This window comes from Saccopteryx bilineata, chromosome 8 (assembly GCF_036850765.1).
Source record: "Saccopteryx bilineata isolate mSacBil1 chromosome 8, mSacBil1_pri_phased_curated, whole genome shotgun sequence".
In the NCBI taxonomy this organism is placed as follows: Eukaryota; Metazoa; Chordata; class Mammalia; order Chiroptera; family Emballonuridae; genus Saccopteryx; species Saccopteryx bilineata.
The window spans coordinates 52,270,525-52,283,938 of record NC_089497.1 but is presented as its reverse complement, the minus strand read 5'-3'; the positions used below and the strand labels follow the sequence as shown (position 1 = coordinate 52,283,938).

Sequence of the window (13,414 nt, the reverse complement as noted above, 5' to 3'; positions counted from 1 at the left end):
GGCAGAGAGTTTTAGTGACTTTCCCAGACTTATACAGCCAGTAAGTGGTGGAGCCAAAATTTGAAAATTGGAGTCAAAGTAGACAAGAGTGAGTGGTGTCTGAGGTCGAAGCAAAGCACCTGCAGCGGGATTCAGTGGAGGGAGCATGCGTTTGAGCGCAAGTGTTGGCCAACCAAGCAGGCTGAACCAAAGGTTGCAGACTGGAAAGATGATTGGGGCCCTTTCTAGAGAATCTGTCCTTTTGCCCCTGTGAGTAGAGACCATGTCCTAGCTCTGTACCCTTAGCCCTGAGCTCAGCCTGATATACACAAGAAGGCTCTCAAGACATGTTTGAGGAGTGAATGAAAGAATAAGTGAATGAGTTTGCCTGAGATGGCCTGATTAGAGCTAGTATTTTCTGTCACTGTCTGGCACTTCCTGACAACAACAAGATCCATCTGCCTAGATGTAGGCTATATCAGAGAAGCTAAGGCTCACAGGTCATCTATCTGTGTCCCTTCTGACCCCGCCAGGAATGGGGCGTGGACTGCGTGGTCATCGTGGGCCCTCTGCAGCACGACCTGTGGGATAGGATTCCAGGTCCGCCAGCGAAGCTGCAGCAACCCTGCTCCCCGCCACGGGGGTCGCATCTGCGTGGGCAAAAGCCGGGAGGAGCGGTGAGCTAGGCTGTGGCTGGGGGTTTCTGAGACAGGGAAGCTAGCCCTGAGGTCCCAGACCTGCCAGGGCCCCCTATAATGTGGCCAGGATGTTCCAGGTGATCCTGTGGACTCTCCTCCTTTTCAGTTTGCACTCCCAGTGACCTCTTACTAGGGAAGGGGATGCCTGCTCGGTCCAGGGATGACCCTCTCCCTTCATATCCCCAGGTTCTGTAATGAAAACGCGCCGTGCCCGGTACCCATCTTTTGGGCATCCTGGGGCTCCTGGAGCAAGTGCAGCAGCAACTGTGGGGGCGGCGTGCAGTCTCGACGTCGGGCCTGTGAAAACGGCAACTCCTGCCCGGGCTGCGGCGTGGTGAGAGCCGGGGCTGGGTCGCCAGGGGGCGCCACTGGGAGGAGGGCCCGGGCCGAAACCGCAGGGCACGCCTGGGAGCTGCAAGGCTAGGAAACAGCCCCGGCTCCCGTCCCCAAGGAATTCAAGACGTGCAACCCCGAAGGCTGCCCGGAAGTGCGGCGCAACACGCCGTGGACGCCGTGGCTGCCGGTGAACGTGACCCAGGGCGGCGCGCGGCAGGAGCAGCGGTTCCGCTTCACGTGCCGCGCGCCCCTGCCCGACCCCCACGGCCTGCAGTTTGGCAGGAGGAGGACCGAGACCCGAACCTGCCCGGCTGACAGCTCGGGGACCTGTGACACGGACGGTACAGGCCCGCGCCCGCCCCGCCGGCCACCCTCCCTCCGAGGCCCAGAGCGATGGGGCAGGGGCGGCGGCGGCGGCTGGAGCAGGCGCGCGGGGCGGGCGGGGCGCGCGGGGCGCGCGGTTTGGAGGAAGCCCTCGTTGCTGAGGCTGGTCCTTCCACCCTAGCCCTGGTGGAGGACCTGCTGCGCAGCGGGGGCACCGCCCAGCACGTGGTGAGCGGGGGCTGGGCCGCCTGGGGCCCCTGGTCGTCCTGCTCCCGGGACTGCGAGCTGGGCTTCCACATCCGCAAGAGGACGTGCACGAACCCGGAGCCCCGCAACGGGGGCCTGCCTTGCGTGGGCGACGCTACTGAGTACCAGGACTGCAACCCCCACGCTTGTCCAGGTAACCCTGTAGTAACTGTGGTTCAGGGAAACCCCGCCTAGGGAGACCTCCACGCGGGGACCCCCCATCTAGGGGACTCCCAGGCCTACCCAGACCACACCTCATGCCCAAGTGACCTCTTCTCCCGGCCAATGCTGTACAAGGGACCCCAGCGTTGGCAGTTTCTTGCCCTGAACTGGGACCCAGCAGCTCCTCCCATAGAGCAGGGCTTTTTCCTCGCCTTCCTGTCACTTTTTTTTCTCCTCTAATGGGTTAGCCAGATAAGGAACTTGTTTTGAGTTGGTTTTTGATGACTCCTCTGCAGCCTGAATCCCCTTCCCTCCACCTCTGACAGGGAAGGGCCTCTCCTTAACAGTGAGCTGTGGGAGTGGGGGTGGGGCGGATGTTGAGCTCTGTGTGGCCCAGGGCGGAAATGGCCTTGCCCGGAATGGGGTAGGAAACTGTTTTGGGTTCTTCCTGCACCTGCAGCCCGCGCACATACCTTGTCCCCTTATAGTGCGGGGCGCCTGGTCCTGCTGGACCTCTTGGTCCCCATGCTCAGCCTCCTGCGGTGGTGGCCACTATCAACGCACACGTTCATGCACCAGCCCGGCACCCTCCCCAGGCGAGGACATCTGTCTGGGGCTGCACACAGAGGAGGCATTGTGTGCCACGCAGGCCTGCCCAGGTACTGAGCACATCTGGCCTGAGCTGGGAAGCATCATAGAGCCCTCCACTCCCCACTAGAGGGTGTTGGGGCAGTTAACCTTGTCCCAACCCACAACCCACAGAAGGCTGGTCACTGTGGTCTGAGTGGAGTGCATGCACTGAGGACGGTGTCCAAACCCGCGGCCGGCACTGTGAGGATCTGGTTCCAGGGCCCAGCAGCTGTGCTGGAAACAGCAGTCAGAGCCGCCCGTGCCCTTACAGCGAGATTCCGGGTAGGTCTTCCGGCCAGCACCTTCACGCCAGCGCTTCCCACTGAGCCCCCAACTTCCTTCCCTTTCTGAAGCATGTATCCTTGGGGGTGGGGGTGGGGGTGCAGGATGGAACATCAGGGTAGGAGGCACAGGACCCCCAGGCCTAGCCCACAGCCCATGCTGACCTAGGGGTCCTCCTAGAGACATCTAGGCCCAGAGAGGCCCCTCTCTTCTCCTCCATGTCCCAACACCCTCTTTGCTTGTCTTCCTGCAGTGATCCTGCCTGCCTCCAGTGTGGAGGAGGCCACCGGCTGTGGAGGTAAAAGGAACTCCCCCACCCTTTTATGACACTGTCCTTCTATCCCTCCTCTTTAAGGAGGAGACACACCTTACTTTGAAATCTGGAACCTCTCCACCGCCCCGTTCCAGATAGACAAATCTTGTGGGGGTTCCTCACTGCTGTAGACCATGTGGCAGGGTGGGGGTGGTCTGGGAAGTTTCATCCATGCCCCCCCAACTAGGAGGCAGTCATCAAGTCTGTATTCAAGAAGAATCATCCAACTCCACATCCTCTGCTGGCCTCAGACCCACGGCCTAGGCGGTCCTGAGAGAGAGGCCCCGGTGAGGGGCTGCCCAGCCTGCCTGTATCCATTGGCTCTTGCCTCAGAACTCCTTCCTTTGTCTCCGAGCCTCCTCTGGGAGGCGGTTGGCAGGCTCTCCCCTGCACAGCACCCCTTTCCTCACCACTTGCCTCTCCCTCTCCCTCTCCCAGGGTTCAGTGTCATTCACCTGGTAGCCACAGGCATCTCTTGTTTCCTGGGCTCTGGGCTGCTGACCTTGGCAGTGTATCTGTCGTGCCAGCACTGCCAGCGCCAGTCCCAGGAGTCCACGCTAGTCCATCCTGCCACCCCCAACCACCTGCACTACAAGGGCGGGGGCACCCCCAAGAATGAGAAGTACACCCCCATGGAGTTCAAGGTGGGCATGGGAGCCTTCCTGTTGAAGCAGAGGGCGGGGTGATGGGGGCAGTGGTTCTGGCTGTAAGGTGGGCACACTGGGCTGGGTACTCGGGAGGGATCAGTGGTGTTGTGAAGAGAAGACTGTGTCAGCAGTTAGAATGTCCTTTCATTAACTGGCTCCTGATCCCCTTGACCTGGCTGTCCCCGTCCCTCTCTGTTCCTTTACCCTTTGTTTCGTTCCTTACTTGCCTCACAGACACTGAACAAGAATAACCTGATCCCTGATGACAAAGCCAGCTTCTATCCGTTGCAACAGACCAATGTGTACACAACCACTTACTACCCCAGCCCACTGAGCAAACACAGCTTCCGGCCTGAGGCCTCGCCTGGACAACGGTGCTTCCCCAACAGCTGATACCACTGTCCTGGGGACTTGGGCTCCTTGCCTTCCAGAGGCACAGAGCAGGTGGAGGTGGGACCGTGGAGCCAGTTTGGTTTTCCCCTTCAGCACTAAGCCAAGAACTTGCTGCCTTGCCTTGTGGGGGCCCCATCTGGCTTCAGAAGAGCTCAGGCTGGCAGTGACCATGGAAGAGAGAGCTGGCTTCAGGCTGGCACGTGGCTGCAGTTCCAGCTCAACCCAGGTCTCTCGTGGCCTCCTTTCGATTCACCACCATGCTAACCTCCACTACCATGTCTGCGTTGTGGCCCCGCTGGGCATGTGAGGAGTCGGAGAGTGGAGATGGCAGGAGGGCAGGCTCTTAGGTTTGGGCTGGAAATGACAGCTGTGTGGCCATCATGGGCGAGTCTGCCCCTCTCTGGCTGGCCCCAGGAAGAGCCTGGGCTAAATCTCGATTCTCTCTGAAAGGAACTAATCGAATGGCCCCAGAAGCTCTGGATTCTCTGCCCAGGGCTGTGGCCACTGTGGTGCTGTCCCGGTGTGACGGAGGGACCAAGGCCGGCCCAGGTTGTCGCCCTGTGCCTAGCGGTGTATACTTTTTCCGGGGACGTTCCTCCGGTCAGAGGCAGTGAGGGACGAGGACTGAAGACTCACCTTTGCTGAGAAGCCCTTTACTCTGGGCTGCTACTGGCTTTAGCCTTGCCCTCAGAATGAACGAAAGGTGGTCCAGGAGAGAGGGGGCAGGAGCCTGGCCTCCGTGCCGCTGTGGAGACTGTCATCCAGTTGCTGCTCAAAAGCGCTGTTGGCTGAGACCTGCTTGGAGCCCCTGCTGGCCCCTCATTTGTTCAGGAACACACACACACACACACACACACACACACACTCACAACCTGCTACAGCAACAAAAAGGATGTTGGGCTGTGGCATTATTAATTAAAGATGATATCCAGTCTCCAAATGGGACTTTGTCTTTGTGCATATGCTTGTGGGCTCCTCCTGGTCTGATCTGGTCAGAGCAGCTCCCTGGGTGACAGATGGCCTTCTCAGGGTGGAGGAAATGACCCAAGTAGAGTTTCACTTCAGTAGAGGATATCTTTCCATTTGTGAGACAAACACACACACATTGCCCTAAACTCTTTTTGGAATTAGGAAGAAACAGATCCACAAGTGGGAACACGAGGTATGCCAAAGGCAGCACGGCCGGGAAGTTTCTGCCCGTGCTCCCAGCAGCTCTTCCGGGCAGCAGCACCGGTGAGGAAATGTGTGGGTCCAGCAGGGGAGTATTGGCCAGGGTTATTTTTATGAGGTTTTTACAATGCTGAGTTAAAAAAAAAATGACTGAGAAATGAGTAAACCTATAAGGCGGGGGGACACCCCATGCAGTTTTTGCTGGATTAAATAAATCAGCTCAAAGCCTCAGCCCTCCAAATCAATGCTACTATGTATTTTGGATGAGAATGATGGATGTGTTAAATTTAGAGAGCAATTTCCTGACTTAATTGGCCGGATCAATTCTCATAGGATTCCCAGCAAAGTCTACTTGTAGGTCAGGCTGTAAGTTAGGCTGTGGTCCTAGTGGTAGAGCAGGAAGGACAGAGTATTGCTGGACCTCGTGTCCTAGAATCCCTTGTGCTTACTGGGATAACTGAAATAGAATCCTCAGGCCAGGGTGGAGCCCAGTCAGATCTCTGGGGACAAGGAGTGTTTTTGCGGCTTTGGGATTTATCACTGGGTTCCTGTTGACCTTATGAGTCCAGAAATTACAGGGGGACTGGATGTGTGTGTTAGGTCTTAGGGTTTTGTATTTCCTCAGACCTGGTAGAGCCAGTAAAGCTGAAGAATGTTTGAGGGTCCGGTGTGCCTGCTTCCCAAGGGCACTCATGTATGTCCAGATGGAGGGTAGTCATGGAAAATTACCAGGTAATGCCCCCCCCCCCATTGACTGGAATAGCATCAGTGGGAAGAAATCCTTGGGTGCCATGGAAATACCACACACACACACACACACACACACACACACACACTGAAATATGGTTTTTTTTAAAGTCAGAAGAGGGGAGATAGATTGCTACATGCACCCCTCCAGGATACACCTGGCAACCCCCATCTGGGGCCGATGCTTGAATCAACTGAGCTGTCCTCAACACCCCAGGCCACACTCGAACCAATCAAGCCACTGGTTGCAGGAAAGGGAGAGGGAGGGGAAGAAAAGCAGATGCTTTTCTCATGCGTCCCCTGACTGGAGATCGAACCCAGGACATTCGCATGCTAGGTCAACTCTCTACCCACTGAGCCAACTGGCCAGGACCAGTTATTGTTTCTATAAAACTTGTGATTTTGGAGACATGACAATTCAGAATGCATGTAGGGATCCACACAATGTGAATTAGCATGCATCGTTGGCAAAGGCTATTCTATAAATAGCCCTGGCTTGGAAACGAGGAAGCCAGGAATGTGCTCCTTGACAAGGAGGGTGTGGTACTTTCTGGCAGGTTCTTGAGGTCACACAGATGGCTACATGGCGTCAGGAAGCTGAGGTGTGAAAAATAGATGGCTACATGGTGTCAGGAAGCTGAGGTGTGAAAAATAAGGGGCCTTCATGGGCCCAGCTGGCTCAGCAAGAAAGGGAAGAAGATGCAAAGTTGGGCACCCCAGGGCTTCAATAATTGTGTGTATGCTTTCTTATTATTAAGGTAATACACGCACATTGCAGAGAAGTTAGAAGATATAGGAAAACAAAAATATAATCATAGTTACATTAAAAACCAAGGCAGAGACTTAAGGCTTTAAGTGGTGGTGTGAAGATACTTCTTTCCCCTTCTCTCAACAACACTCCAAAAGCAAAGACAACAAAAAATAAAAGCTCTGTCACTATTTTCAATAAAAATAGGGTGTATCTGTGATCCCAAATCAAAATACATGAAGACGGAAAACAAATGGAAGAATCACAATCATCTAGTGGAGTGGATGGAGGTCAAAGCTAACCACCTAAGCCACAGAATCGGTAATTGGAGGAACCAGGTAGCAGGAAAGGTGAGGTAAAAAGGTGGTAGCATGCCTGACCAGACAGTGGCGCAGTGGATAGAGCGTCAGACTGGGATGTGGAGGACCCAGGTTCGAGACCCCGAGGTCGCCAGCTTGAGCGCGGGCTCATCTGGTTTGAGCAAAAGCTCACCAGCTTGGACCCAAGGTCGCTGGCTTGAGCAAGGGGTTACTCGGTCTGCTGAAGGCCCGCAGTCAAGGCACAAATGAGAAAGCAATCAATGAATAGCTAAGGTGTCGCAACGAAAAACTGATGATTGTCTGTCCCTGTAAAACAAACCAAAAAAAAGGTGGTAGCATGAAAAGAGAGGGGTTGGTTGAAAAGCTGTGTGTAAACTTCAGCTAGACACCCTCAAATTGTCTTCATTCTCAACCTTTACAGCCAGGTCACCATTCCTCTGTCTCCACAGAGAGCAATATATATGTTCCCTTGAGACACTGAACTAGAGAGGCCCTGGACATGGGAACACCAGGCACAGGGGTGGGTGTGTGGTGATAGGCTGTTTGGACAACTGCTGACTATATTATTTCCTATGGACTGTATGATTATCAAGAAGATTCAGTGGTTGCTCTTTCCAGCTAACTCTAAGACTCTGGCACCCAGGTTTCTCTCCCTCCCACTCTAAGCAGGAGATTGGAAGATGATTCTTTGAAGAAACAAATGAGGACTATGGATTCTGAAGAAATAAACTAGCTAGGCATCCATGCAATAGTATTGCAGCAAAGTATACTCATTAACAAAGAGTGCCCAAGTACAAAGAGCAATGGGCACAGACATCAGAAAAAAAGTGTCAGCATGAAAGAAAGACCAAAACAAGTAAAGAGGTAAAGAGAGATTCGGTGAAATGGAGATGGTATATAGAAAAGAACATTTCAAAGACTCCATAATTCTTCAGAATAAGTGAAGATATTGCACTCATGAAATAATACAGGATGCAATAAAAAGGACAAATTAAAGCTCTTACAAAAAATTTTTTTAAATGACAGCAAAAATAAAAATTAGCAAAAACATTTAAGGGCAAAGGAAATTTCCCAGAAAATCAAACAAGAAGTCCGAGATAGAAAATAGAAGAAAAAAGGTAAGAAAATTAGAAGATCAATCCAGGAGGTCTAACAGCCCATTAAAAAAATCCAGAAGAGCCTGACCTATGGTGGCGCAGTGGATAAAACATCGACCTGGAAATGCTGAGGTCGCCGGTTCAAAACCCTGGGCTTGCCTGGTCAAGGCACATATGGGAGTTGATGCTTCCAGCTCCTCCCCCCTTCTCTCTCTCTCTCTCTCTCTCTCTCTCCTCTCTCTCTCTCCCTCTCTTCTCTAAAATGAATAAAAAATAAAAAACCAGAAGAGGAAATTATCAGAGAAAGAATATGGAAAAATGTGCCACAACCAAAAAAAGAAGTCTTCAGATCAAAGGGCCCACCCAGTACCTATGTTGAGAAAGATTTACCGAGGCACATAAACCTGACATTTCAAATTATCAGCTTTGAAGAGAAGATTCTCACAACAAACAAAACCTATGAGGAATGTGAATGGTATAAATCTCTTACTAACAAGATTTAAAGTTAGAATATAGTGGAAATTATTCTCAAAATTCTGAAAAATGAATTCTATACCCAGCCAAACTATGAATCATGAAAATAAAATAAAGACATTTTCAGACATGCAGTCTCAAAATAAATGTATCTCACAGATACTTTTGTTTCACTAAAAACAAGAGTAAACGAAGAAAGTATGGTTCCCAAAGAAAGGGGATCTGACACAGGAAGGGGGTGAGCAGAGAGAGCAGGCTGACAGACCGCGGCCTCGAGAGCAATGAGAAGGGGTGAGCAGAGAGAGCAGGCTGACAGACCGCGGCCTCGAGAGCAATGAGAAGGGGGTGAGCAGAGAGAGCAGGCTGACAGACCGCGGCCTCGAGAGCAATGAGAAGGGGGTGAGCAGAGAGAGCAGGCTGACAGACCGTGGCCTCGAGAGCAATGAGACAGATTAGGAGGTTAACTTGCACCCAGAAGAAAAACTGGAACAGGCAGATTATCTGTCAGGTTTGTCTGGAAAATTGTATGAAGATTTATTTTAATTTTTTTAATTTATTTATTTTGTATTTTTCTGAAGTTGGAAACGGGGAGGCAGTCAGACAGACTCCCGCATGCACCCGACTGGGATCCACCCGGCATGCCCACCAGGGGCGACGCTCTGCCCATCTGAGGCATCGCTCTGTTGCCTCCAGAGCCATTCTAGCACCTGAGGCAGAGGTCATAGAGCCATCCTCAGCGCCTGGGCAACTTTGCTCCAATGGAGCCTTGGCTGCGGGAGGGGAAGAGAGAGGCAGAGAGGAAGGAAAGGGGTAGAGGTGGAGAAGCAGATGGGCACTTCTCCTGTGTGCCCTGGCTGGGAATCAAACCTGGGACTCCTGCATGCCAGGCCGACGCTCTACCACTGAGCCAACCGGCCAGGGCTGAAGATTTATTTTATAAAACTGTATGGAAAGACAAATTTGGAATCAAAGAAAACTAAGCAAAAACAAACAAACAAAACAGTCCTTTTTTAGAGTTCTTATTCATGATAAACTTTTTAAAGTAGTTTTTAAAAAATAAAGCACAAGTACAGAAAAACCACACAAAACAAAAGTATAGTTCAATGAATACAGGGCAAATACTTTTGTAACAATTACTCAGGTCAAGAAATAGAATTTTGACAGACACTCCGGATTCCTTTCTTCTATCTCAGTCTCCTTTCTCCCTCCAAAAAGATATTAATATCAGGAAAAACAAAAGAGCATAAGAGCATACAGGAAAGAAAATGTAATCATTTTTTACCACTTGGTGCAACCATGATATTTATATAATCACAATAATTAAAACACTGTATGTGGACTTAAGCATAACTTATAATCAGACATATTACACTTTTGTACCATGAAATGACATCACCAAAGGGACAAGTTTTTGAGCTTGTGGTACCAACTGAATTGTTGAGGTGAATATTGGGGAAAAAAAGAATAAAAACTTCTTTTAAATATTTTTTTTTTCCTGATTACAACTATGGTACATGTACATTAAAGAACTTCTGGAAGCCTGACCAGGTGGTGGTGCAGTGGATAGAGTATCAGGCTGGGATGCAGATGACTCAGGTTGGAAACCCCGAGGTTGCCAGCTTGAGCATGGGTTCATACGGCTTAATCGTGGGGTCGCTAGCTTAAGTGTGGAATCATAAACATGACCCCATTGTCACTGGCTTGAACCCAGAGGTCACTGGCTTGAAGCCCAAGATCTCTGGCTTGAAGCCCAAGGTCTCTGGCTTGAGCCCAAGGTCGTTGGCTTGAGCAAGGGGTCACTGGCTCAGCTAGAGCTCCTGGTCAAGGCACATATGAGAAAGTAATCAATGAGCAACTAAGGTGCCACAACGAAGAATTGATGCTTCTCATCTCTCTCCCTTCCTGTCTGTCCCTATCTATCCCTCTCTGTGTCTCTCTTACTGTCTCTATTACACACACACACACACAAAAAGAACTTTTGGAAAATAAAAACAAAATGTTATATAAAGAAAATATAGTCCTGGCTGGCTAGCTCAGTTGGTTAGAGTGTCGTCTAGAAGCACAGAGGTTGCTAGTTTGATCCCCAGCCAGGGCACATAAAGGAACAAATCGATGTTCCTGTTTCTCTCTTTCTCCTTTTCTCTCTTTATCTAAAATATAAATTTTAAAAATAAACATAAAAAAAAAAGAAAATACAACTGCCCTAAAATCCAATCCAGAGACAACCATCACTATTTTAGTTGTTTCCTTCCAGGCACTCTTCTGTGGCTGTGTGTGGGTTTGAGAGTGTTTAATAAAAATAAGAGATACTATGTATATGGTTTTTATTCTGATTTTTAACACATAACATTATATCAGTATTTCCCCATATTGTTAAGAATTCTGTGGTCCTGAGGACCCCAGGAAGCTGCCCAATGGTGAGTCAGGGAGGGGAAAGAGGCCTTGTTTGTAGGGCTCCACAGGTAACCACATGCCACCACTCCCACCATTTGAAGTTCAATTTTTATATATTCCATTTGTTTACACCACTGAGGAATATTTTCTTTGAAAAAATTTGCATAAAGATTGAAAAATTCTTCCCTAACATATTCTATAATATAAGTCCTATTTCTATTAAACAGATCTATTTTATTACATAAATTTATTCTCTATTATATAAATATATCATTCTATTACATGAATTTAAACCACTCATTTGTTCCCTTTAAAAAAATTTTTCTTTTAAAGCTTAGGTTTTTTTAAAATTTTTTTATTTATTTACTTTTTTAGATTTTATTTATTCATTTTTATTAGAGGGAGGGGGGAGAGAGAAAGAGGGAGAGACAGAGAGAGAACAGGGGGAGGAGCAGGAAGCATCAACTCCCATATGTGCCTTGACCAGGCAAGCCCAGGGTTTAAAAAAAATTTTTTATTTTATTTTTATTTTTAGTGATTTCAACAAGAGGAGAGGGGGGAGGCAGGAACATTGAGCCGTTCCTGTATGTGCTCTGATCGGAGATTGAACCAGCAACCTCTGCGCTGCAATGCTCTAACAACTGAGCTATCTAGCCAGAGCACTCTCTCATTTGTTTCAAAATTTTCTTTTCTTTTTTTTAATAAATTTTTATTAATGTTAATGGGATGACATTAATAAATCAGGGTAAATATATTCAAAGAAAACATGTCTAGGTTATCTTGTCATTAAATTATGTTGCATACCCCTCACCCAGAGTCAGATTGTCCTCCGTCACCCTCTATCTAGTTTTCTCTGTGTCAAATTTTCTTTACCAAGTAATGCTATTATGGACCTTCTTATCCATATCTCTGACTATGTCCTTAGGATAAATTTCCAGTAGTGAGGGCTCTTAACATCTATGACCAGGTCTCTTTCTGGTAGGAGTGCAGCCCATAAGCAGTGTATCCTCATTTTATTATTACTAACCCTAACAGCTAACACCAACAAGTGCTATTCTCTCCAAGCTCTGCACCAGTGCTGTGCTGATGCCTTCCTCAATTCTCACTACAATCCTAAGAAGGTACTATTATCATGCCCAATGTACAGATGAAGAAACTGAGGTTTAATCAATTTAATTGCCCAGAGTAACAGAGCCAGTCAGTATGAGAGCCAGAATTTCAACCTAGGCAGTACATGTGCTCATTATCAATTTGGTATATATTTTTAAAAGCACAACTGTTTAAATTTTCTTTTTTTAATATTTCACGAGCAACCATTTACCCATATACATCTTGGACATTTGCATTACTTCTTTTTAAGGAGGATGTTCTATAACTTTTCTCTTAGGTGGTCATCTTTTCCCTATTGTTTTATAGGAATCCCCCTGTATAAAAGATATTAATCCTTGGTCAAAGGATTTAAATATTCTTTCAATTGATCTTATGCCTGCTTTGAAACATAGATATTTGAATTTTTACATAATCAGAACTGATGTTTATTTCTTTTTTTTTCTTGAGAAAGAGAAAGAAAGCAAGAGAGAGAGAGAGATGAGAAGCATCAACTTGTAGTTGCATCACTTTAGTTGTTCATTGATTGCTTCTCATATGTGCCTTGACCCAGGGCTTAAGCTGAGCCACTGATACCTTGCTCAAGCAATTGACTTTGGGCTCAAGCCAGTGACCTTGGGCTTCAAGCCAGAGAACTTTGGGCTTCAAGTCGGATGAACCAGCACTCAAGCCAGCAAACTCGGGGTTTCAAACCTGGGTCCTCAGCATCCTAGGTCAAGGCTCTATCCACTGTGCCACCACCAGTCAGGCAAATGTTTTAAAAATAAAAATTGACCCTGGCTAGTTGGCTCAGTGGTAGAGCATCAGCCTAGCATTTGGACATCTTGAGTTTGAGTTTGATTACTGGTCAGGGCACACAGGAGAAGTGACCATCTGCTTCTCCACCCCTCCCCCTCTCCCTTATTTTTATCTCTTTCCTCCCCTCCTGCAGCCATCACTCAGTTGGAGCAAGTTGGCCCTGGGACTGAGGATGTCTGCATGGCCTCACCTCAGGCACTAAAAGAGCTCGCTTGCCAAGCAATGGAGCAACAGCCCCAGATGTGCAGAGCATCTCCCGGTAGGGGGCTTGCCGAGTGGATCCCAGTCAGGGTGCATGTGACAGTCTGTCACTCTGCCTTCCTCCCTTCTCACTTAAGAAAAAAAAATTGCACTTATTTTGCATGAATGACCCTAAAGTAATGAGCCTTCTCACTGTCACCACCTTCAATCTCAAGTATGAAGACTTTAGGGGACACATTTTTCTCCCACACCCTGCATGGTGGAAGTTATCCTAAACAAGTAAAGACAAGGTCCAGCCTGGGAAATGATCAATTTGTAGTTTGACAGGAAAGCTCCCATCCTTGTGCC

The 13,414-nt window shown here is 48.8% G+C and overlaps 1 protein-coding gene across 2 annotated transcripts in view; it reads left to right on the top strand.

Annotated features, from left to right (window-relative positions):
• The window catches only part of SEMA5B (semaphorin 5B), a 135,253-nt gene extending 129,939 nt beyond the window's left edge, over positions 1–5,314 (top strand). For both annotated transcript variants that reach the window (XM_066241394.1, XM_066241393.1), the window contains exons 14-22: positions 513–656; positions 864–1,011; positions 1,129–1,354; positions 1,519–1,737; positions 2,234–2,404; positions 2,508–2,657; positions 2,911–2,955; positions 3,409–3,614; positions 3,852–5,314. In XM_066241394.1, coding sequence (XP_066097491.1) covers positions 513–656; positions 864–1,011; positions 1,129–1,354; positions 1,519–1,737; positions 2,234–2,404; positions 2,508–2,657; positions 2,911–2,955; positions 3,409–3,614; positions 3,852–4,010 — 1,468 coding nt within the window. In that variant the 3' untranslated portion in view covers positions 4,011–5,314. The remainder of the gene's footprint in view (positions 1–512; positions 657–863; positions 1,012–1,128; positions 1,355–1,518; positions 1,738–2,233; positions 2,405–2,507; positions 2,658–2,910; positions 2,956–3,408; positions 3,615–3,851) is intronic.
• The last annotated feature ends 8,100 nt before the right edge of the window (positions 5,315–13,414 follow it).